This window comes from Nyctereutes procyonoides, unplaced genomic scaffold (genome assembly GCF_905146905.1).
Source record: "Nyctereutes procyonoides isolate TBG_1078 unplaced genomic scaffold, NYPRO_anot_genome, whole genome shotgun sequence".
Classification (NCBI taxonomy): domain Eukaryota; kingdom Metazoa; phylum Chordata; class Mammalia; order Carnivora; family Canidae; genus Nyctereutes; species Nyctereutes procyonoides.
In genome coordinates, this window is record NW_026575136.1 from 25,831,686 (window position 1) to 25,857,359 (window position 25,674).

The 25,674-nt window shown below is 46.5% G+C and overlaps 1 protein-coding gene across 1 annotated transcript in view; it reads left to right on the forward strand.

Moving 5' to 3' along the window:
* The first annotated feature begins 3,522 nt into the window (after nucleotides 1-3,522).
* LOC129495439 (zinc finger CCHC domain-containing protein 2) overlaps nucleotides 3,523-25,674 on the forward strand; it is a 58,405-nt gene continuing 36,253 nt past the window's right edge. Inside the window, exons 1-4 of the mRNA XM_055302921.1 lie at nucleotides 3,523-4,531; nucleotides 18,757-18,868; nucleotides 21,462-21,538; nucleotides 23,787-23,858. Of these exons, the coding sequence (XP_055158896.1) occupies nucleotides 3,560-4,531; nucleotides 18,757-18,868; nucleotides 21,462-21,538; nucleotides 23,787-23,858 (1,233 nt within the window). The 5' untranslated portion in view covers nucleotides 3,523-3,559. The remainder of the gene's footprint in view (nucleotides 4,532-18,756; nucleotides 18,869-21,461; nucleotides 21,539-23,786; nucleotides 23,859-25,674) is intronic.

Below are 25,674 nucleotides of genomic sequence, written 5' to 3' on the forward strand. Positions count from 1 at the left end.
GAACGAATCTCGGGACTGGTCTGGGAATGTTGGGACACAGGTGTTTTTTTTCTTTCTAGATATGAACAAAGATTCCGGTGACCCCAGGAGTAGCTGGCAGTTACTTTTGGTTCCTGGAGCATTATTCATTAATTTGTTTATTCAGCAAACATTTATTAATGTCTACCGTGTTTAGATACCAAAATATGAAATTGAGTATAAAATAGGATGCTAAGATATTTATTTTCTAATGGAAGAAACAGAGAGGGGTATTGGGAGAGAGAGCAAACATTCACAAAGACTTAAAGAACAAATTCTTAGTATGGATCAGATTAGCTGCTTCCTCTGAGCTAGAAGTAGTTGTATCTGGCATCGTTCTTATAGAGTTGCTACCATTATTAGTCTGCTCTGAACTATCCAATTAACTGTGCTTTTACTGAAATTCCTTACAGTAACCCGATTGCAAAAGGGAGTGTTGCAAAGTCTCCTCAATCTTCAATCACTGGCTAGTGTCTTAATCCAAAGTAGAATCTTAACTTGAAACCAGTCTTCTGGTTATATATAAATATTTGGACAGAAATGTCAATAGCATCATCTTTCATTGCTAAAGAGGCAAATAAGACACATTGAATATGCATTAAATACTGTATTGAATAGGCCTTAAATATTATCTAGAGACAAGAGACAATAGCACTTTGGGTTCTTAAAAGATGTCTTTTATGGTATCTATCCCTCTGTGAACAACTTAGATATAAATGCACACCCACCATTAATTACCACAGTACCAATAATATCTGGCCCATCTGAGTAATTATCCAGGGAATATGTAAAATACCAGACAATCTAGAGCAGGTGTTCTCAACAGGTAGGTCTGGTGGGAGGAATACCTTCCCAGGGCGTCTTATTAGAATCATCTGGATAGTTTTTCCCAACTAAACACACACCTCATCCTGGGGTTTCCACCTGAGCCACTCCCAGAAAAGCACTGGAGCAGTACGTCCCTCTTCCCCAATGGATGCGTTCTTTTTCTCACTTGTAAAGGGTGGGGGAAAAAAGTCGAAGCTTGGTCTAGTGAGCTGCAGTACGGAGATAGGGCTCTGAAACAACACACTGGGGGGATAAACAGCAAATTGTCCCACTGATGGCTGATAACCAGAATCATTAAGTCGTTGTACGTATGTCATATATGTGCAAAAGCTTTGGTCACTGAATTTCTAATATTGGCCAAGGATAGGACAAAACTCTTCATTATATTTTACAAATCTGGTCTAATATAGAATTTATGGGCCAGGTATCACTCCTGGAGGGAGGAGGTAGGAGGGCTCCTACCAAACGGCTTCTTGTTGCCAAGGAAAATGTAAAGACCTTTACCTGGGTCAAATGTAAAACTCACCCTCCAACGTAAAGTATTATCTTACTACAGGAGATATCTGGATCTACACAGGTGACTCAATCGGAAGCGGTGGGTAGCTAGCTAGACTAATATAATTATTGGTTGCCTCAAAGTATTTCAGCCTAAGCTTTGGAAATGTGGGAGGTAGATAAGGTAGCATGTTCCATGGGTACTGGAGAGGACAGCAAAAAGGGAGCAAGGATTGTTAATAAAAGTCCTTACAACGTTTCCTCTTGACCCCGGTGATTTCTACATTACACTCAGAGAATGCGAGGAAATAGTAAATTACACGGAAGAATGGCTTTCATATACCTTGCCAATCTCAAATGTGTTGAAAATAATTCCCTCTCCCTATTTCCTTGCTGAAAACGGATTTAGGCTGCAGTTTAGCCTTGTATTCAATTATAAATTAGCTTCTTAGGGCATAAAGTTGAGAGAGAGAGAGAGAGAGGGAGGTCTCAGGGTGTGCTCTCCCACAGATGTCCTAACACTTCAGAGTTACAGTGTCGTTCTTATTTCGTACATGCTCCTGCTACATAGCTGTAGTGGGACTTAAAACCATTAAGGATTTAAAAGCAAATCCACCTTTTAAAAATCAACCCTCAGATGATCCAGATGGGTATTAAAAAGTGGGGCTATGTTAAAAAAAAAAAAAAGCTACTGTGCGCGCGAGACCTTTTGAAGGTCCTGAAACCTAAAAAATCGTAATAATACTTAAAAAAACATGTTGAAAGCGTGTCAAGGCGGTAGCTTGCGAAGTTCCCCGAGTCACAGGGAGCTTACACCGGCACAAGGACTCAAAATGTCAGAGTCAGGCAGAGAGATGTTATTTAGCAGATAAACGATCCCCAAAAGATGAAGGCTGGGGGAGGGGGGCGCAGAGGGACTCCTGCTAAACCGCCGTGGAAAACACTTCCAAAGAGCGTTAGAGCTCAGAGGGGGCGGTGAGGCCAGGGGCGCCCCCAGCAGCGCCCCCCCCCAGCAGCGCCCCCCCCTCCCAGCAGCGCCCCCCCCTCCCAGCAGCGCCCCCCCCTCCCAGCAGCGCCCCCCCCCTCCCAGCAGCGCCCCCTCCGAGCCCCGGGGCCGCGCGTCCCACCGCCGCGCCGAGCGCCCAGCACCCCGCGGGGGCGCTCGCCCGTCCCCGGCCCCGGCCTCCGCCCCGGCGCCCCGACCCCGACCCCGGCCCCGGCCCCGGCCCCGGCCCCGCCTCCCGAGCCGGCGCCTCCATTCGCGAGCCAGCCCGCCAGCGCACCCCGTCCCTGCGAAGTTGCGGTGGGAGCGGCGCCGCCGCGACTCCCCGAAGTCGGCCGGGCGGGCGGGCGGGCAGGGCTGGAGGAGCCCGTCTCGGGGGAGCCTCCCGCCTCCCGGGACACGCTCCCCGCGGCCGGGGCGGAGGGCCGGCAGGGCAGGCGGCGGTCGGGAGTCGGCCTCGGGCCGGGGAGAAGGAGCGACGACTCGGCCGGGCCTCTCTCGCGGGCCCCGCACGCTCCGGCCGCCCGGGCGCGCCTCGCCGCGGCGCCTCCGCGCCTCCGCCCCACGGCCCCGCCCGCCTCCTACCCTCAGCCGCAAGCCCCGGGGTTAGGACCGCGCGGGAGCCGCCGGGAGAGGGAGGCGGCGGCGGAGCAGCTGGGCGTGGCCTCCCCGGGAGGCGGCCCCGGGGGCGGGGGAAACGCGCAACCGTCGCCTCCGGCCGCTGATTGGCCGGGCCGCCTGCGCGGAGCCCGCAAGCGTCTCCGCCCGGCCCGGCCGCTCCTCCTCCTCTCCCAGCCGCTGGGTCCGCACCGGCTCGCGAGGGAACCGCTCGGGCGCCGCCGCCCCAGCCCAGTGCGGACGACGGGAGAGAGGGAGGAGGAAGGAGAACTCGCTCGCTCGCTCGCTCCCACCCGCGCTCGGGCTCCCAGGGCCGGCGCGGAGCCCAGGGGGAGGAGCCGCCGCGGGCACGCCCCGCCTCCGGCCCGGGAAGACGACGCCGGCGACCCCGCCGGCCGGCCGCCGCCCCCCTCGCCGGCCGAGACCCGCCCCCGGCCCCGGCCCCGGCCCCGGCCCCGGCCCCGGCCCCGGCCCTCCGCGGCGGCATGGACGGGCCCCGCTCCTGACGGCCGCGCCGCCGCCTCGGCCCCCGCCCCCCCGCCCGGCCCCGCCCGCCTGCCCGCCCCCGCTCGCATGTCCGCGCCGCCTTAGCCGAGGATGCTGAGGATGAAGCTGCCGCTGAAGCCGACGCACCCCGTGGAGCCGCCGCCCGAGGCGGAGGAGCCCGAGGCAGACGCACGGCCCGGCGCAAAGGCGCCGCCGCGCCGCCGCCGAGACTGCCGCCCCCCGCCGCCGCCGCCGCCGCCCGCGGGCCCGCCGCGGGGCCCCCCGCCGCCGCCGCCGCCGCCCCCGCCGCCGCCCCGGGGGCTCGGGCCGCCTGTTGCTGGCGGAGCAGCGGCGGGGGCGGGCATGCCGGGCGGCGGCGGCGGCGGCGGCGGCGGGCCCGCGGCGGCGCTGCGCGAGCAGGAGCGAGTGTACGAGTGGTTCGGGCTGGTGCTGGGCTCGGCGCAGCGCCTGGAGTTCATGTGCGGGCTGCTGGACCTGTGCAACCCGCTGGAGCTGCGGTTCCTCGGCTCGTGCCTGGAGGACCTGGCGCGCAAGGACTACCACTACCTGCGCGACTCGGAGGCCAAGGCCAACGGCCTCTCGGACCCGGGGCCGCTGGCCGACTTCCGAGAGCCGGCCGTGCGCTCGCGCCTCATCGTCTACCTGGCGCTGCTGGGCTCGGAGAACCGTGAGGCCGCCGGCCGCCTGCACCGCCTCCTGCCCCAGGTGGACTCGGTGCTCAAGAGCCTGCGCGCGGTTCGGGGTGAGGGTTCGCGGGGAGGCGCGGAGGACGAGCCCGGCGAGCGCCGGGAGGACGGCGAAGGCGAGGAGGACGCGGAGAAGGACGGGTCCGGCCCGGAAGGCAGCGGCGCCGAGCCCCGGCCGGGCGGCGGGTTGGGCTTCAGGGCCCAGGAGGAACTGCTGCTGCTCTTCACCATGGCTTCGCTGCACCCGGCGTTCTCCTTCCACCAGCGGGTCACCCTGAGGGAGCACCTGGAGAGGCTCCGCACTGCGCTCCGCGGGGGCCCCGAGGCCGCGGAGGTGGAGGTGGAGTCGAGCAACTTTGCCAGCCCCGGGGCCCAGGTAAGGCGCGCGAGCCTCCCAGCACGAGCGCGAGCCTCCCTGCGGTCACCGCCCCGGCGGCCTCCCTGGCCTGGCTTTCGGACGCCTCCTGGCCGAGCCGCAGCCCGGCGCAGGTGGCTCGGAATCCCCACCCCACGGCTCCCAGCCCCGTAACACTCATTTTCGTTCTGTTGGGCGGTTCGGTTCCACTCTTCCAACCCTTACGCCGCACCCGCCCCCCCCCCACCCGTGCACACTCAGGCACCCGCCATAACAGAATGCTCTAGAAGTCTCTTCCGTGCCGGAGTTGCCACGGAAAACATGGAGCTCCCAGCCTGGTCCCCGTCTCGGAGGAAGGGTCTCGGGACATTTTTGGCCTGGAGCATCCCTCGCCCTAGGTGGTGGGAGAGGTGAAGCGCTAGAGGTGACTGTGTTGGCCTCAGCCTGGCCCCGGGCAGCGCCTCCTCTTTCTCGCCATCTGGCGCTCTGGTTACAGTTCTCAAGCTCTGCCTTAAGCCCGCGCGGAGGTGTCCTGAAGGTGCGCTCCCGGCTGCTGCCCTGGTCTTCAGCACAAAGGGGCTGGGTGGGCCTTTTTTGCTCAGTGAAGGCCTGAGTTTTATTAAGAGGCTCGTTCGGGCTTCTGGCTCTTGCTGCAAGCGTGTTGTTCCCAGAGAAAACCAGACGTGCAGACCTGCGGACTGACTCAAGCTAGAGGAGCAGTAGCGCAGGTTGTCTGGGTCAAGAGCGGGCTGCTTACATCTTTTACCACTGGCATAACTTATTTTCTGTGGGACTAGAGTCTTGCCTGCAGATTTGAGTCCGGGGGTATTTGCTGGGCTTTTAGTAGTTGGCATAAGTGTTGTTTTGTAAAAGTTGTTAAACACCAAAATGTAGGAGACAAGAATCCAGTTGAGTCACTTGTCTCCAACATTAAAGAAGGTGAAATTTTATAGAGCCCCGAAAGCAGTTTAATAATAATCTAGGCCCAAATAAAGTCCTTCATTGTAAGAATTTAATGGAGGAGAGGAGAGTAGGTTTCGGTTAGAGTAAAAACTAGCTGCAGTAAGTTTGTTTTCGTTGTTTACGGCCACTTGAAAGGTAGTAGTTTGGTTGCCATGCTTTTCAATTCAGGTGATCTCCAGGATGATCTATTGGAAAGGGGGATTCCCCCCACCTTACTTTCTTGAAAGTTAATTCAACTTATGTATCTGCTGTCATTCAATACTCTGGAACTAAAACTGGGCATAGTATTTCTCTGAGGGCTGTGTGGACTCAATACCCACCCATTGAATCCAGGAATGTGGGGGCTGGAAGGGATTTAGTGATAATCGAGGCAGCCCCTTCCTTTTTAAAAGGAGGCTTCTGTGAAGTGACTAACTCACATTTTAGGAAATATTTTATCAGACTGCAGTGTAGTAATGCTAGTAACCCAGTATTTTCCTGGTGAGCTTCAGATTTTCTAGTGTGTATTTACTACAAATATGCAGCTGTGCATACTGTTGGTAAAAGCCCTCTTCCACTGTTAGCCTAGTCACTGAACTAATTCCAAAAAGTCCTTTAAGCCACTGCTGTTATTTTTGGAGAAGAAAGCCTGAAATCAGGAGCAATACATGTGTCTTATTTTTTAAAAAAAATTCTTATATACTGTAAAGATGACCTTAGAGCGTAGATACATGAAAATGTCCCACAGTGGAACGGTTGTATCATTCCATTCATATCATTCCAACAAGGCTAACCGATTTCTGAGTTTAACTGCGAGGAGTTTGTTTTTTTCTCCTTTAAATCGTACTTGTAAAGAGAGGGTCGGAAGGCGACTAGAGAAAAGGAGAGGTGCGTGCAAACTAGAGTAATGAGGTTTTTATCTTGACTGCGGTGTGTGGCTTTTCCTGGCAACCGGGGGGCTGGGAGGAGTGGGCCGAGTGAGGCTGGGCGTCCTGCCGTTGCCCTCAGCGCCCCGTCACTTCTCGGGCAGTGCCCTGTGCCGGCGGGTAAATCCTAGGGGACACGCGTACTACAGGTGACGCTGACGGCTATTTTTAGACCCTGGCGGCGTGATGGACTTGGACTTTTCCCGTGTAGCTCAGGGTTACCGGCACCCATCGTTCAGGTCTCCGGAAACTGTTGTGGCTCCGCAGCTTCTGCTGTTGGCGCGGACTCCGAGGCCCTCAGCGGTCGCTCGTTCCGGCCCTGAGGACATTTCCGCGGATCCTGCTGCTCCCGAGCTGTCACTCCCAAGGCGGCTGATGGGGGTGGGTGGATTCGCATCTCGATTCGCCGCAGCCCGGACCAGCTGGTCCTCGGCCTTCCGCCGCCGCCGGTGCGCTCCCGGCGGGGCAGGGCCCACACCCCGGGTCTGTGGGGAGGCGCCGAGTCTGGCACGTCCCAGGGCCCCCCCCTTCCCCCCCTCCCCGCCCCGGTCACGCGTCGCCGCGCACAGGCAGAGCGTTCAGGGACCCGTCCCTCGGGGCTCCCTCCGCCCCCTCCCCGCAAGATGGCGGCCGCGGCCGCCCACGTGACTGGCGCGCAGGCCCCGCCCCCGGGTGGGCGGGCCGAGGCGGGGCCCCGCCTCCGGGGCTCCCTGCGGCCCCCGCGGGCCGGGCGCGCACCACGTGGGGGGAGGCCCGGGCCGGCCGCGGGGCTAGTGCGCGGCCTCCGCCTGTCCCGGAAGTGACCTCTCGGGCCCCGCGTGTGGCCGCCGCCCAGGAGCCCCTGTGCTTGTGGCTGCCCTGGCCGGTACGAGACGCGTGGAGCGGAACGCCGCCTCTGCCTGCAGCGTGAGCGTAGGCCCCGCCGCCCCGCCCCGCCGCGCCGCCCCGCGCGCCGAAGGCTTTCCCGGCGCCCGCAGCGCCTCTGCACGCCCGCCGCTGGTGTGTACTGATGAGGTCATTTTAGAAAAATGAAGGTTCAAGTCGAATTTCACATTGAGAAGTAATATTTTCGAGTTTTCTTATGCGAGTCGGATGGTACCGTGCGGTTCGGAGCAGATGTCACATCGATGACAACAAGCATCGCCTCGTGGAGGCTTGTGCACGAGGTTCCTGGTCTGCAGCCGCCACCGCATCCAGCCCGCGCGGGGCGCCCGAGCCGCCCTGGAGGTGGTGATTCTGGAGGTCGCCCGCTTAACGGAGCTGCGTGCGGGCCGCCCGCCCGTGTGGGGTAGCTGACGACGGGTGGTTTAAAAAAACGAGTCCCTTTGCATTAGGAACCCAAACCAAGTGGCACGTTAGCAGCAGCAGCAGCAACAAAACTGAGTACAGATGCTGGTTTTGTTGTTTCTTTGAAAAGAGAAAGCCAAGCTTCCTATCTTTGCGTGCTTGAAGACACTAGCTGTCCAAGAAAATGGGTATTCTGATTTTGGAGATTTAACCCCCAATTAGCAACGCAAAGGCAGAAAAACCTGAAATGCATAGATTGTCGTTGTATGTTTTTCAACAGTGGTTAATACTGTTGGTATGGTGGCGCCTGTCTCTGGAGGTGTCTTCAGTATCCTCAAAACTTAGTTGCTTGGCAAATAGCTGAATAAAACATAGAAACTGAAAACGTTAGGTAGTACTTAGTGTAGTAGATAGTATTTAGGGTTATTTGAACTCAAAAAAACGTGCTTGAACTCAAGAATTAAGTGGCCATTGTCTTTACAAAAAATCTGTGGAAATAACTCAAGAAGAAGACTTTGCAAAATTGTTACTTTCTCATAGCATAAGTTTATATGGTCCTGGACGGAGCAAGTATCTCAACGCATTTTAATAGTACAGATAACGTACTGATCCTGTTGGGGGCCTGGAAAAGAGAACTCTTCAGAAATGAGTTTTAACTAAGTAAATGCTCCTACTCTAAGATCATTTGAATATGTATGTGACAACCTTAATTCTAGTGAGAGCACAGCTTGAGAGGGGAGAGGTCAGTGGTCAGGATTTCTCTTATTAGGCGCTAAAAAGATGATTTCTAAAAGTGATTTTAAAAAAAATAGCTCTAATCTCCCAGGTAATAAATACCTTAATTTAATTGTTGGCCACTACAGGGAGGTTTTAAACTGAACAGTAACACTGGAGTAGTGAGTGCTGAGGCAGCTTTCCTTCCTCATACCATGGGGATAAGAACGATATTTATGTGAGATTGTTAGGATTAAATGAACGAGTACTTGTAGGATAATGTCTGGCACATGATCTTTGATAAATGTTAGCAATTATAAGTAAAAGTTAAGTCTTGTTTGGAAGGTGGTGGTAGAAGAATCAGTGGGGAGCAGAGCCAAACCTATCTTACGAGAAATTTTCTGTTGGTTTGGCTGCAGCGAAGTATAAAAGCAGTTCAGTTAAAAAATGCCATTTGGAAGAGGCTTTTAGAATATCAGGAATTGAGGATTGTTTTAGTAGCAAATGGGAGTTACTGGTATCCTCCTCCAGTTACTTATATTTTTTTGTGTAGTGATTTTTCTCAGGTAAGAACTCAGGGAAGGTCTTACTCAGATCATAATAGGAGGCGAGGGTGGTGGAGATGGAGAGGAAGAAGCTTCCATCGTGTTAACTATGTGATATGTATATACGTCTTTTGTTTTTACTACCTTTTGTGATTTTTGGAGGGGGGGAGGGGACAGGAAGTGTGTTGAAGAGTGACAGCCTGTTTAGCACTAGAGTTGGCTTACGTTCCTGCTCTGCCACTTGCTCTTTGACATTAACCAGGCTATTTAAATCCCTGAGCCTCAATCTTATCTGCAAAATGGGGATGACTCTCTTTTGAGGTCGTGGTGATTGAATTAACAGATAAGATATAAAATAATTCACATACTGTCTTGAGCATGAATTTTGTTGAGGAAGATGGTCAATGCATTTTTCTTTTCCACTAAGATATAGCCATCCACATTGTGGTATCAGTTGTTTTCAGGAATGGGCTTTTTTTTTTTTTTCCTTGCCTACTTAAAAGCCCATGCTCATGATGTAGTATTTTCCATACAGTTCTCTTTTACCATATCTCTAGCTCGTTTGGTGTTTAGGAAGGATGGGTAATTGGAAAGATCGTGTTTGAGACATTTATTTGGGGCATTTATTTTTAATTAAAAAGAATTATTTATTTTAGAGAGCACAAGGGGTGGGAGGAGAGAGAGGGAGAGAATCTCAGGCATACTCTGCACTGAGTGTGGAGCCAGACTCCAGGCTTGATCCCATGACCCTGAGATCATGACCTGAGCTGAAAGCAAGAGTCACACCCTTAACCAGCTGAGCCAGCCAGGACCCCTAGGGCATTTATTTTTAATATTTACATTGTGAAGATCTGGTATGCTACATATAAAACCAAAGGAAGCATTTCTCTGGGTCACAAATTATTAAAATACATATTCTCTCCATAATGGGCACGGGAATAGGAATGGAGACTATATACATCTTATGAATTTGGAATATCATTAACTCCCATGCAGCCATAATCTACTTAAATCTTTATCCAGTTTTCACATTTAGTTAGGAAACTTTTCTATAATTTAAAACTGTTTTGTGGTTAAGTTATATGGCTTTTTGTTACTTCAGAGCACTTCCTGTAATTCATGCACAATAAAGGAACATTTTATGTTTTTTTGATAGAAGCTATTAGGGATGCCTGGGTGGCTCAGGGCATAATCCCAGGGTCTGGGATCGAGTTCCGCATAGGGCTCTCTGCGAGGAACCTGCTTCTCCCTCTGCCTCTGCCTCTCTTTCTCTGTGTCTCTCATGAATAAATAAAATATTTTTTCAAAAAAATAGAAGCTTACTAAATTGGCCAATTTTTAAGATTATTTTTGTCTTTCCTTGAGAAGCATTCAGCTAAATTTTTTAAAGAGAGAAGCAAAAAAGACATGCACTACCCTGGAAGCAGACTGAGATTTGCTTTTATCGACATTTTTTTTTCCCCATTATGGAGGACTGAGTAACAGCACTCCTTTTACTCACAGAGAATGCTTTGTCACAAAGCCTCCTTCATGCAGTCTATGTACACAGTCACTCTAGAAGGGAAATGCCTATTCGTGTGTTGATGTTACAGGTGGCAGGGCTGCTGGGCACTTGGTAGGCCATTTCCCTTCTGTCCTTCCTATGCTCCAGGGGACATTTGGCCTTGAATTCCTTTCTAAATGTCTTGGCTTGGCTCCTTAGAACTGTTTTATGCTTATTCAAGGAATAATTTGAGGTCAGATTTAGGTTTTAAAGAGGTCACTTTGGCAAGTTGTTTTTAGTCTTTACAAGTTCCAGGCTGCTCAGTAAAAAAAAAAGGGGGGGGGGGGATAGCACGATCATTTCCTGCATATAACTGCTGTGAGGGGGGATCCCTGGGTGGCTCAGTGGTTTAGTGCCTGCCGTTCGCCCAGGGCGTGATTCTGGAGTCCTGGGATCGAGTCCCATGTTGGGTTCCCTGCATGGAGCCTGCTTCTCTCTCTGCCCGTGTCTCTGCCCCCCGCCCCTCTGTGTCTCTCATGAATAAATAAATAAAATATTTAAAAAAAAACCCTGCTGTGAGGGTGAGCTGGATCACCTGTATGAAAATGCTTGGGAAACAAAGAGTAAGATGTATATATCTGTTGATCTGTCGGTTGTTCAAAGAGGCAATAGCAGGGTTTGGTTGCAGTGGGTGAGCAGAAATGCAAAAGTTGGAAGAGCTGGTAGGGGTTGGCTTACAGAGAGCCTGGGGAAAGGGGGTAGGTGGTCAACAGGTTGTAGTGAAATTGAAAATTTGTGTGTGTGTGCGCGTGCTGATGGTGTGTCTTTCTGTCACTTTTCATGTGAATGAAAAGCATGAATCAAGGATTAAAAAAAAAAAATCTTCCGGCCAAATCCAGTTCTCTCTGAGGTACCATTATACTTTTAATCACTCTGATTTGCTTGATAATCTTAATCCTCTCTTCCCCTCATCCTTGCTGTCACCATTTTCTTCTGGGACTTTATTCGTAAAGGATTCTGCTGCTTCAGCCTTCCTACTACCAGCCTTCCCACTTCCTAAAGCAGTGGTTAATCACATCACATATCTTACAGTGACTGATGGAGCCTGGCCTCCAATAGGTCTTTTATTATTTTTTTTAATTTTATTTGTTTATTTGACATAAAGAGCACAAGCAGGGGGAGCGGCAGAGGGGAGGGAGAAGCAGGGTCTCTAGCCTGTTCAGCAGAGAGCTGATGCGGGGCTGGATCCCAGGACCCCTGAGATCACAACCGGGGCAGAAGACAGACACTTGACCAACTGAGCCACCCAGGTGCCCCTCCTCCAGAGGTCTTTGGACTCAAATCCCTGTCTCACTTTCTTCACAGATCCCATCTTCCACTCAAAGCTGGCCTATGCCATTACCTCCTGCATAATGTTTTCTAGAATTGTACCTGTGACTGTCTTCTCATAAGATTCTTTGCTGCTTCTGAATTCCAACAGCATGTATATTCTCTGCTGTAATTTTGGTACTTCTGTGATTTTTTTGTTTTAATTTTTCTTTGAAATAGTCTTATGAAATTGACCTTCCCTGCACATTTTAAGTTCCTCAAAGGCTTAGGCATCGTGTCCTTTCTTTTTTTTTTTTTTTTTTTTTTTTTTGGTCGACATTGCATATATCCTAAAGCTCACTCAAAATTTCTTAAGTTTATTAGGCTTTTTAGATACAGCTCTAAACACCACCAATATGATAAGCTACCTGAAGACAAAGTACATCAAGAAGTGGTTTTTTTTTTTTTTTTGGTCTTGTATGAATTTTATTTCTCAGCTACTTTTAGCAATGTTTGCAGCTCTGTCGTCTAGGCCCAATAGTTTTGGAAATAATGAAAGGAATTGCTTCTTTAGGTAAGAGCATGAAGCAGTATAGATTTGAACTGAATCTTCAGTAAGTGAATGCTGAATAGTTGTATTTATTAAATATTCTTTTAAAATCAGACCTTTTATAGTCCACATTAAGCTTTTTTTGTGTGTGTAGTTACGTAAATTGAGGCACACCTATGGATGATGGTCTTGATAGGGTGGAAAAAAATCATAATTTACAAGCTATTTTCTCATTTGAATAGTTTGTAGTTTGCTGGTGTTGCTCTCCAATTTATGATTTGTTTGAGGAGCAGTGGGAGTCAGATCTGTAGTTGAGATAGTATCTTGCTTAGGTCAGAAGGTTAAAAACTTCCTTTGGTCACTGAAGTGAGCCATCTACAATCTAAGAATTGGGGAATTTTTATGTTTCTTGTTAGGAATCTCTAAATTGGGATAGCTAAGAAACCTGACTTTTCCCCCAGTATAATTGTTTTTTGGAGGAGGAGGGTGTCACATGATTAAATGCACTTGTGGTCCTAGAAGCAACAACAGGGTCATGTGTGTTTTTCGAGTACTTCTTGAGAAAGAGGCCGTCACACTTACGGAGAGGTTGCCTAATGCAAGAGCAGTATTGGGTGGTTTTGTTAGTTTGGAGGAGGTGCCTGTTCTACCAGGTGGCATTAAACATGAGTCCTAATGCAGTGTTTCTCAACACTGTCCTATTTACCAACCTATAAATCACTCACTGTCAAAGATCCTCTTTAAACTCTGTAAGCTTCCATGTCTGCATGGTTCCAGGAACATTTCCCCACTCTGCTGCAGGAGCTGGAGGTCCCTGCAGTGCCATGGGCTGCAGGGTTCTGTGCCCAGGTCTCGCTTGCTCCCTACCATGGGCCCCATGAGTCCCATCCCTCTCATCTCTTGTCCGGTGGGGCAGTGAAGGAGAGGCAATTAGAAGGTATACGTGGCCTGGGGAGGAGAGCACATCCTCTCTAGATCCTCTGATGCTCAGGCTCAGGGGTGTGTTCTTCTCACCTCACCTAGATCATCTGGTAAAGTGAGGATTTAAAGATTTGAGGGCTGCTAGCCCAAGGACATAGCAATTCCTGGTTTAGCGTCCTAGCTAGGGTACAAGAGGAGATCTTTTCCCATCTGTAGTAGGAAAGCAGAAGTTTAGTTGGTAAACACAGATGCCCGTGCTAAAGAAGGGGGATCCTAGCTTCTGCTTAAGCTGTGACCACTACCCCCTCTGCCTTCCATACCATTGTAGTTTGTGGCCCAATACAGTTTATGGTTCTCACCCGTCCGCTACCGATGCCAACTAGAGATGTGCACTATGCACGTTGAAAGCAGAAATATGAAGGGAGTTTTACAAGAACCTCAAGGCGAGTGACATTTTTCTGGGATGAAAACTACTGCCCTCCTCCCCAGTAAACTTCCACATCAGCATTCTTATGCCAGATGGTCCCTGATTGCACATCCTACAAGTTCAATTCCCTGGAAAAGACAATGACATCAACATTTTGAATGTTTTTTTAACTTGTAATAAATTCGTAGAGTTCCTCAAGATACATAGAAAGTTATAGTGATCTTTCCCCCCCATCATCTGGTTCCACCTACCCAGTTCCGGTCCACCCCTGCTTTACCCAGGTCACCACTGTGAGTGCACAGATGTCACGTTCAGAGGAGTTGTATAGCTGCAGCCACAGTGGCCAGGTTCGGTCTGGGGGCTGTGGCGGCAGAGTGCACACAAGTTCAGTGAACTGTGCCCCCATACTCTAGCTAGGGTACCTTTACCCCTGCTTTAACGTGGCTAGTACTGCCACACACATCTTGCTGAATCACCTTACACTTTCTAGCCAAACCAAATGAGAAGTTAGAGCCCCAGATCCCAGCAGAGCCTTGCCGGATGCTGTCTCTGAGCCGCTCACTCTTGGTCTCCCTCTGAACTCTTGGCGCTGCAGGCGTAGGCAGCTCGGCTTTCCTGCGCTGCTTACCTGCCCCACGTTTCTTCTCGCACAGCATTTGCCCTTTCTCAGATGCTAGCAGGTGAGGCAAGGCATTAGCTTGGGTTGGGGCATGCTGTTTCATCAAGGAGAAATGAGGCAGATGCCTTCCCCTTCTACTGCATCCCCTCCAAGAGGCCTTAGGAACGCTTCACTTCTCTCTGACTCCTTCCCCCTCTTCCACCAAAATGCATGAAATTCGACATCTCAGTAAATGTTTCTAATAATGAATCCTTTTCTGATGTTCAAAGCAAGGCATTCTATGAATCTTGCTTGAATAGTAACACGCTTTAGTTGCGACCCTGGTTATTGAAAGAAGAGAATTTAACATCCCTAACTGTGTAACAAGTTATCCCCAAGCTTAGTGGCTTAAACCAGCACCATTTTATTATCATCTCTCCTAGTTCCATGGGCCAGGGATTTAGACAGGTAGCTAAGAGCAGGGGCAGGTGGATGTCTGGGGACTGGTGTGTCCCCTCCATGAGTGTGGTCTCTGTAGTGTGGCATCCTCAGGGCGAGTGTACGTCTTACATGGTTGCTTGGGAGGCCCAGGTTGCTGGGCTTCTAGAGACCTGCCCTCAGCACCTCCCAGTGCTCCTTCCTTCTCATCCCGTTAGTCAAGCAAGTCTTGAAAGCTGGCCGAGACCCACTGGCTGGGGAGCTAGAGCCACCATTCAGTGGGAGGGCTACCAAAGTATTTTTAGCTATATTTGATCCACCACAAAACCTTAATAGGATGTTGTGGTTATATACTAATGTTAGGATTCTAAGTCTCATGTGATGAGTGTAAAAAAACTTCTGAAGAAGTGAATTTTTTAAAAAAGCTTACAAAACTCCTAATTTCTGCTCTTTTTGTTTTTAATAGAAAATACGTCTTGGTATTTTTAAATTTAATCTGCATCAAAGGTCTAGAAGAAACGTATAGAACATTGTTAGATGAGCTAAAATAAACTCCATCTACAGCTTGATCTCAGTTAAAGTGAATGGTGGCCAATGTGACCTTTGTTCTCCATGGCATGTTAGAAGAGTCTCTGTTGGACTGTCCAGCCACTCGACTGTTTCACACTTTCCCCACAATTGAGAAATCTCAAGTCTCTAATTATGATAGATATACATGTATAAAAGTTAAATCTGAGTAATTCTGGAACAAATGCACTGTCCAGCTTGCCTGCATTACGGGACGTGGATTTGAGCTAACCGGGAGCTCTTAGAAGAGGCATGCCTTAACACAGGAAAAGCTTTACTCAGATGAATTACAGAAAGGAGAAGAGCGCACACATTCTTATGGTTTGTGTGTTCCTGTGCATATTTTTGCAGGCTTAGTATTTTAAAATTCCATCTTCTTAATCCAAGCAGAGAAAAATTCTTCTTCTTTTCACCTGGTCCTGACACTTTCATCTAACTAGTCTTTGTAAAATGCCAATTCTGGTATGTCCTCTATAGCGTGTTTTCCTGGGAATCTGAACTTCATAAAGAAAGCGGGTGTGATTTCTTTCTATAAGATTCCATTAAACCAGGAGTTCTCAGATTTATGGCACCCTTCTGCCTTCTCTTAGGGGAGGGAGGGTATGTAGCATGAGGGAAGGGGAGACAGCAAAACGGAGAGCCATTCACTGTTGGGACCAGTGAGCTTGATTCTGACCTCTGTAGCTCATGTGAAGCGTTAGATTAAATTTTTATTAAACTAATAAAATTGTAAATTTCACACATAGTTTCTAAACTTAGTCTAAGTGATTTTATGGCATTGATGCATGCTGAGATGGGGGTAGAAAACTTAGTAGATATTTCATGAGTTGATGAACGTAGGTCCTTGGGAGGAAACTCAAACTCCATTTTTCTCCTGAGGTTATTAAACTAGAGGCCTTTTCCTGGCTGTTAAGGTATGTAATTTCAGACTTTAAAAATGTTATTTTGACTGTGAAGCAGACTGCTTTCTCTTGGTTGCTTCAATATAACATTTGTGGAGACAGCATAATAAAATTATTTTTAAAAAAATTTTTTAAAGATTTTATTTATTCATGAGAGACAGAGAGGCAGAGACATAGAAGGAGAAGCAGGCTCCTCACAGTGAGCCCGATGTGGGACTTGATCCCCAGTCTGGGATCATGCCCTGAGCTGAAGGCAGGTGCTCAACCACTGAGTAAAATTTTTTACTTTTTATTGTGGTTAAAAAAAAATATATATATATATATATATATATGTATATATATATATACACACACACATATATAACATAAAATTATATTTATATAACATAAAAATTGTCATTTTAACACAGTTTTGAGTGTATAGTTCAGTGGCATTAAGTACTTTCATGTCATGCGACCATCCCCACCACTCATTTCCAGAATTTTTCGTATATCTCAGGTTGAACCTCTGTAGCCATTAATCAAATCCTCCTATGCCCCCTCTCCCTCTGTCCCAGTCCATCTGACCTCAGGGCCCTGGTAACCACTGTTCTACTGTCTGCCTTTATGACAGTGATCATTCTAGGTACCTCATGTAAGTACATGTATATACACTGTTTGTTCTGTTGTGTGTGACTTACTTCCCTTAGCACAATGTCCTCAGGACTTCTCCATGTTGTAATATGCATTGGAGTTTTATTCCCTTTCTAGGCTGAATAATATTCAGTTGTGTGTATATGCCACACTTGTTTGTTCACCCAGCAGTGGACATTGGAGCCTCCACCTTTTGGCTATTGGGAGTAACACCCCTGTGAAAAAATGATTTGCTCAAGTCCTTGCTGTCTGCTCTTTGGAATCTATGACACCAAGGAATGGAGTTGGGGGTCATGTGGTATTTGAGGACCTTCCGCAGTGGCAGCACTGTTCTATGTCCTTACCAACTAGTGTCCAAGGGTTCCAGTGTCTCCACATCCTCACCAATAGTTGCTGTGTTCTGTGTTTTTGGATACTAGCCATCTTAGTGGGTGTGAGGTGGACTATCATTGTGGTTTTGATTTCCCTAGTGGAAACTATTGTTTTTGGCATATTTTAAATTTGGATTCGAAGGTGTTATTTTTAATTTATGAACCATGTTTGAGCAGCGTAGAAAAATAATTCTATAAAAAATAACTGGCATATCCAGCCAAACTCCTTCCAGTTAACACAGGTATTTGGGAGGATGACAGTGCTTTGTTTCTATTGATTTTTGAAGTACTTACACCAATGTTAGGCAAATGCTGTTTTATTACTTTGTAGTGAGTGATTTTATGGTCTGGATTAGGATAGGGGTAAATTTGTCTTTGCTAGAAGAATCCTTGTGGTCTACCTTTTAAAAATCATTAATATTGAAAATTGGCAAATGCCATCATGCCAAATACTTTGGAAGTTGGATTTGACGAAGAGATCTGTGCTGTCCTTCTCCTTAAGTGGTTCTGTGTAGACAGATACTTATTTCCTTGGGTTTCTACAGGAAGACAAACTATAAAGCTGAAGCTTAGTTCCCAGGAGTATCTGATGCGATGTTTTATTCCCAGAAATAGAGCTGTCAACTGGCAGCCCATACCTATTGTCAAGCCAGCTTGCATGATTAGACAGCAGAACAAAATATTTTAAGTTAAGATTCTTGGGAAGTGTAGAGTCTCCTGTTTGCCTCATTTCTAAATTTACACGATTTTTAAAAATCTGTATTCTTGCAGATTTGTCAAATTGTAATTATCTCTTGAAACTGAGGTGTTCTGTTCTGAGTAGTATTTTGAGATTCTGAACATGAAGAAGGGGTAAGGTGTGAGTTGTGATAAAGAACAGTTTTAAGGCGATTTTTCTTTTTTTGGCTTAAGCAGTGTGTTGTAGGAACAATATATGCAGGACACTGCTTCAGATCTGGAGAGCTGTGTCTAAGAGAAGCAGGCCCTTCCTGACTCCAGGGAGTAGTGTTCCCAGGAGTAAACCTTCCTCCAGTTTGCTGATGACAGTGATTCGCTGAGCAAACTCTGATTTAGAGCACCTAGTTGCTGGTGGGTGGTTTAACATTACTAATGGTAAACTCACTGTCCATACTTGTTCAGAAAGATTTGGCAGATATTGATGATAACCTTTTGTCAAACTTTTTCCTACCAAAGCATCTTGTTAGACCATCACTAAAATGAAGTAGTGAATAAAACTTGCATAGTGATTAATGTAAAAAATAAAATTCCCTTATGTATGGGGAGTTAGCCTAAAGGATAACCTCTTTTATATGTGTTCCTTTGATTCTGGTTCACTTTGGTTAGAATTGACATCACTGGGGATTCTGAGTAATAATGGGCAAATATATCCTAAGATCTGGGCCAATAAATAATTGATAGACTATTACTATGAAATATTGATTCCTTTTCCTTACCGGTGAGTGCCAGTTTGTGTCTTTATGCCCTTAGTGTGTAATCACCTGTTTGATCTCTAAAAATTACATTAAAATGGTTGCTCTTAACAGTTTGAGACTTGACTCTGGTGTATTTGTGTGGAGCTTTTACTATTCTTAGTCTGTGGAGTAGATTAACATGTGCCCCTCTTTCTCACCTAGAATGATTCTGCCCATGGTGATTACACGCAAAGTAACGAGGCCAGTTTACTAGAACAAGCCCCAATACCTCATGATGGACTTCCTGTGGCACCTCATAGAACCCAGCGAGAAGGTATGCTATGTGGTTCATAAACTTATGGGGAAGGTTGCAGAGTGCTGTTTACATTGGTTGACTCTAACTCTTCTCGCTCTCTTTTGGAGTAGAGAAATCCTGCAGGACCTAGGTTCTGCTCAAACGCCAGCCCCCCCCCCCCCCCCCACTTTTTTGAGTCTGCATCTGGGCTCCTGCTTTGCAGCATTTGGCCCGCCCTGGCTTGTGTTTACTTGGTTCTGCCTTGTGGTCGACTGGCTTAAATCTAGTTGTGTACTTTCAGAGGGCTAAAAAACCTAAATGGATATAGTATAGTGCCTTATCTGGAGAATGTGCTCAGCATTTACTGAAAAAAGTTTTATGGAAGTTCCCTGTGAGAAAGTGAAGAAATTTCTTTGCAAGCCCATGCTTCCTGCAGTAATGCAGTTTTCAAGAGGGTTGGGATGGGGGAATTGAAAGGACATTGTCATCTGAGAAGAAAGGAGTTCAGATGCTCTCTTCTCTTCGTATTTGGAGAGTCCATTAACCTGAGGGGGAAATGATTGAGGAGAAAATTGAAATGGAAAACCTAGATGCCACCTGGGTAGCCTAGGACGAGTGAAGCGTGCACAGTAGGCATCAGACTCGGTTATGGCAGGTTCCAATCAACATCATTTTGTCTCCTTTCAGTCCCAAGAATAATCCTTTTTGTGAAATACATTTTTCCTCATAGAGGAAATAGGTATGAATGTTTAATGTTTTTTAAAAAAAAGTCTACATAATTACCTATTCCAGACTATCTCAGACTATTAAACTACTTGACTCATAGACCCCTTCAACCATGCTCACTGCACATGTGAATAACCTGAGGCAGAGTTTGCATTACAATGAAGGTCCTTTTTTTTCTTTATTTTTTTTAATAAAAATATTATAGGAAAACAAAAGACTACATCAAAATGCTAACAACCATAAGGTGGTACTATAGATGATTTTTCTCATGTTCTTTATTTTTAAATGTACATAATTTCTGCTTCTTAGTTTTAATTTAGGAGGACCGGAGTGTCTGCCATTACTGGCCATTCCTCACTATTTTCTTTTGTCTTGCTCATCTTGATTCTGAGAGATCTTGGCAGGTGGAACCCACAGCTAAGGCTGAAGACCTAGCCATATTCTCTTACCCCAGAATGCCCTAGTGGTCCCCTACCCTTAGCCCATTGATTTGCAGAAGTAGAGCTGCTTTGTATTTTCTGAACATAGATTAGTTCAGATTTTTTTTTTATTAAATAGCATCACCCTTTACATAATTTAATAGAAAAGCTTTTGAAAACAGCAGACCCTCCCTGCCCCACTTTGGCCTTTCTTATACTGCAGCAGTTGTGAGGCTTTTCGGCTATGGCTTTTGAGATTTTCTTTTGTTTCCGTCCTCAGCATTTCTCACCCACTGAAGGGAAGTTATCCCAGAAGCCAGCCACCAAATGCCATGTATTTGGAACGTTGGCTCAAAACACTGGTAGTGGTATCTCCTTAGTCCATCAGGAATGCCCGCTTTCCAGAAAATTTCTGTACCTTATGTTTCCTGCTTTCTCATTGCTCACCACCTGTGATCTATTATAATCTTAATTCTTCTGTATATTTCTGTTACTTTGTAATTCTACTTCATATTTTAACTTCTTCCTCTCCAAGTAAATCCTTTCCTTTTCTTCTCCATCTTCCATCCCCTGAATTTAACAGTGACCCTCATCTGTTGAGTCCCCCTCCTAACTTCCCTGTGACCTTTCTCATGTTCATTACTACCAGTCTCATTATTGCGTACACGCTGTCTCTTCTATTTATATCCCAGGGCAACAGTTTTTCTTTTTTTTTTTTTTCTTTTTTTTTTCCCCCTCAAGTCCCTATGTAATGGTTAGTAGACTGGCTCTTTTCAATTTGTAAAGATACTTCCTTCCTGACAGGTACTTCTATAGAAGGATGTGTTAAGTGAATAGTTTAGAGGTTTGCACATTTGCTTTACTTCATTAACAAAGCTTATCATCTTACCTCGTTCAACTCAGAGTTATTCATGTAACTTATGACCACTATTTTATCTGGGCAATAAATTGTGAAAAATGTTGCTATAGTGAATCTCTACAGTTCATTAATAATATTGTTTGTAACATCATTATATGATATTAAGGGTCATGTTGAGAACAACAGTTTTTAAATTCCCAATTGGAAAGAAATTTTTATCAGTTTTACATATTACGTTTGAAGGTTTTTTCCAATTAAAAACTATACTTTCCAGTTTACACCTACTATGCATAAAAAATTGAATAAAGTGCTCTATTCATGGTAATTGGAATAACAGGTAGTTTTGAAGCTTATCCTCTAGAAAAATAATCTTTCCTATAGGTGATTGATTGGTACTTAAGACACTGGGAACTACTGAGGCACTCGGCCCGCTGACTGGATATAGAACAAAATTCATGCATGAATGCACGTTCCTGTGCTTCTGCGTTTTTGGGGGTTTTATTTCATTATTTAAGATCAGTAGTAAGGATGAAGGTGACTAGCTTAATGGGTTAGCATTTGTCAGATTGGGGACCTGAAACCTGCGTCTGGTCTCATAGAACAAGTCCGCGTGTTTTCTTTCTTTCAGCTGTGCACATTGAGAAGATAATGTTGAAAGGAGTCCAGAGAAAAAGGGCTGACAAATACTGGGAATACACCTTCAAAGTAAGCCCCTTTGCCCCCTACAGATGTCTTGTGTACTGTGCTACATGACCTTTTGGGAAAAATGAAAATTGACCTTTGGAAAAACAGGTTTGCTAACTTAAAAAAAAAGCTGTACGTATACATACATTTGTCTTAATGAAGATGTCCTGTTTTCAGTCTGTCCTGCATGGTTTGCCAAGGTTTTAATCGTATCACATTAAAGTTAACTAATGATTTTATTAAAAAAAAAAAAGTAAGAGCCTTCGTTAGAAGGTGTAAGATGTATCTTTAAAAGTAAAAGTAAACGTTTTCACTAGTAATTTTAAAATCAAGATCATGGGCATTGTCTTTTTCTGGCATGGTCTTCCCTGATTTTTTTTTCTCCTCCTCTTCTTTGCTCCACAAAGCTTCTCTTCCCTGGCCTTTGTTGCCATGTCCTTTCCTGTCGTTCTGCCCATCAGACAGCGGTCTCATTAACCGTAGAGTCCAGCTTTGTCGCTCCCCATGCCTCCTGCTCGCTTGTTGACTGTCACGTGGATTCCTTGTCCACACTTCCTTCTTCCTCCCTGTTGGGCATTCACTGTCCAGCCCTTCCTCCTGAGATTGGACCGAGCACCTTGAAGCCAAATGGGCCGACGCCACATTTCTGTGCTCCCTGACTTTAGTTCATCCCCAAAGGTATTGCTTGCCAGACTTCTCCTGAAGTGCTTTCTCACCAGCCAGCAGAATGTGTGGCTGTTCACTGCAGGCATCCCACGGGCACAGATTTCACAGAGTCTTCTGTTTGGGTTACGTGTTTTTCCTCTCCAGGAAGTTATTAGCCTGTGGAGAGTGAGAATCTTCATCCTCTGTCATCCCACCACATTTGACTTGCTTATTAGTGTGTTTACTGAGTGATTTTCAGGACTCTGGCTTCTGCTCTATGAGAGAAATATCCTCAGTTTGCACATTTCAGGTCCTTATCTCCACATCCTTCACTTAACCGTTTTTATAACACATGGCACAGGCCACTGTGCTCTCTTCTTTCCATTTACACTGGTTCTCCTTCTGTTGCTGGAGTCTGTTGCTTGTTCCTTCCTCAGAGCCTTTGTCATCCCCAGCTCTGGAACAATCTTCCCCAGACCATTGGCACAGCTCACATCCCTTCAGCTCCCCAGCTGATTTGAATGTTCCCGCCTGTGAGGTCTTCCTCCGCACCCTTCCATGGTACTGTCCTGATCCTGCACCAGGCCCTCTTCACTCGCTCTGGAGCCCTGATCCCTGAAGGGATCTTTTAACCATTCATTTGTCGTAATCTGTCTCATGCCCTAGACTCTGACCTCAGCCAGAAGAGAGACTTCCGCTGTCTTGTCCACTCCTATGTCCCTTTGACTGAGAACAGTGTCTGACACAAGTAGCTGCTTATCAAACATTCACATAACTAAAAATCATATAAAAGATATGCCAGTTAATAAGGGTATTTGCTCTGAGGGTTGGTAGATAAAATTTCATATCTGTGTTTAAATATCTGATTAATAATGGTATGATTAGTTGATAAGACTTAGGTAATTGCAGAGTTCATATTTTACCTGGCTCAAATAATTGTAAAGTAGCCATCATGAATGGACTGAGATCAAGTCCACTGAATTAAAAGTATCCAAGAAGCAAAGGGGCATAAGAGATTCCAGTCTGGCTCTTCTGCTTAGTTAGGGTCAGATCTATGTAAGTTAAACGCTGAGCATTTTAGTTTCTCCATCTGAAAATGGAAGGAGTCATACCTGCCCCATCTACCTTAATAGGATTTTAAAGAATTGAGATAAAGATGAAATCTCTTCATAAGCTATAAATCCCATAAAAATACAATAGAGTACTATCAAAAGGGGGCAGTAAACTCTAGTTATTTCTCTGAAGCATTTATATTTAATAAGTTCCAGGAGATAGAATTTTTATCTTTCTTGGTATATAGATCTATACTGTCAAAGTGTCATTTTAGAGTTCTGCAACTTTTCCCTTTTGAAAAATTACTAAACTATAGTCATGTTTTAAAAGACAACTTTAAAAAAAAAAAAAACATGCGATTTGAAAGGAATTCTTAAGTTTTTTCAGTAGAGTCTGTCAATGTGCCGTTAATTTTAACAATTTGAGGAAATTACTACAATGCCAGATTAACTTTATATTTTTAATTGTTAATAAAATTTAAGTTAAGGCCCTTTGTTTTACACATGGCTTTTTTTCAGCCGGTTCCCGCCTAAGAAATAACCATATAATATGTGTGTTTTTTTTAAATCAGGTAAATTGGTCTGATCTTTCAGTCACAACAGTAACAAAAACCCACCAAGAACTACAGGAATTTCTACTGAAGGTAAAAGTATAGATTTTGTTGTTAAAATGATTTTTTACGTAATATATAGAGTCCAAAACCTCAATATCAAAATAGACACCAGGAAGATTTAACCACATATATAAAGGTTGCCTTAGAACTCTCCATGAAAGTTACCTGTAGAAAATGTCATGTTATTCTAAACCTAAGTTTTCTTATGTTACCAATATAAGGAAATGAATGAAGGGTTTTCCACATTAAAAAAAAAAAAAATGGAACCTGATTCCTAGTTCCTTGCCGAGGTATATTTAATGGTGGCTGCTTGGAAGGGTACTTCCTGTGAGAGAGTGCGTCTGCATAGTGAGAGGCCTGTTAGCATTTGTTGTGGTTCTTAGACCTCACGGCTCTTCGACTCCCTCTGTGGACTCCCTGAAATCCATGTCCCTTGGTTCCTTCTTTGAGTTCCAGCTTCCCCCACCCTCTCCCTGGTGATAGATGCTCCCGAGTATTGAGAGCACGGGATGATGGAAACATCTTATGCAGACTTGCGGAGGTAAAAGGTATCTTAGATCATTGTGTTCAAACTCTTGCCTGTTTCTTTTACACTAATTTTATTTGAAGCGCGTATGCATACAGCTAAATGTTAAAAGGAGGAAATGGGTTTGAATGGTTAACCAGTACATTAGTATTTCTCAATAAGGAAATATATTTTAAATTTATTGCGCATAAGGAGACAGGAAGTCCAGAAACAGGAAACACTCCCAGCTCCATCACTAACTTTTGAGTGAAGGTCTATGTAGTTACTGAACCTGTAACATCTGCAATGCTCAGGACCCTGCTGGTTTCTAAGTTGTCTATTTGTTGCCATAAGTTTATTTCAGATCACGTGGGTCTCCGTTCTGAAAGCTACAAGACACTCTTTGTCACCAGCTTGCAGAGCTTTGAGTAGCATGGTGGGTGTTGGCTCTGGGGAGGATGTAGTTTGATGTGCTGTTGCAGCGTTAGTTCTGCTAACAGGGTTAACTAATACCCAGGGACAATTTGCATGTTTTCCTGCACCTTATTAAAAAGCAGGCCCTCCGGGTGGAAGGCTGTGAACTCCTGCTGCTGCTTCAGGATAGTGACCTAACTGCATGTAAGGGGGGGCGGTCATTAGTCGACAGTTGCCTAAAGTCACATGTGTGTGACCTGTCAGCTGTAGGCAGCCCGGTGAGGAAGGAGAGAGTGCTGGAAGGAGTGGGGGTGTGAGGGCTGCCCTCCAGAGAAGAGGTCATCAGCTCCCCAAAGGAGAAACTAGCTCCTGGCTCACTGTCTGCCTGTTGAAGAAATTAGGAAGGGCTGGCCCGTCCCGTACCACCGCCGCACCTGCGCTTGTAAAATCTCTTCTATTTATGTCTGACTTCTCTGTTTCAATAGGATAAACTTAACCAAAGCTTAAGGACAAGTCATCCTGGGCAAGTGTCATTTGGGTTGGAGAGCAGTGCACTTTGTTTCTTTTTCTTGTGTTGCCCTTTCCATGACAGAGTTCTAATGCTGGAAGCTAGGTTGCAGGGAGGTGGAGCTGGGGCTGAAGGAACCTGTGGTGTGGGGTCAGCACGGTGGGCTCCAGTGCTGTCCACGCGTTGGTGTGGGGGTGCTGCCACCAACCTGTCCCGTTTGGGGCAAGAGGCTCCAGCAGGAGCGCATGTGACTGAGCACCAGCCTCGGGCCTGGCACCAGCAGAGTCTCTCCTGTTGGGGTTCCCTTAAGCTTCAGCTGGCTCTGTCTTGACAGATTTCTTTTTTTTCAATTGTACAATTTTTTCTGAAAGCTTAAGTGCTTTAAAAAAAAAAAAAAAAAGGAGCCCCCTACAGCTAAT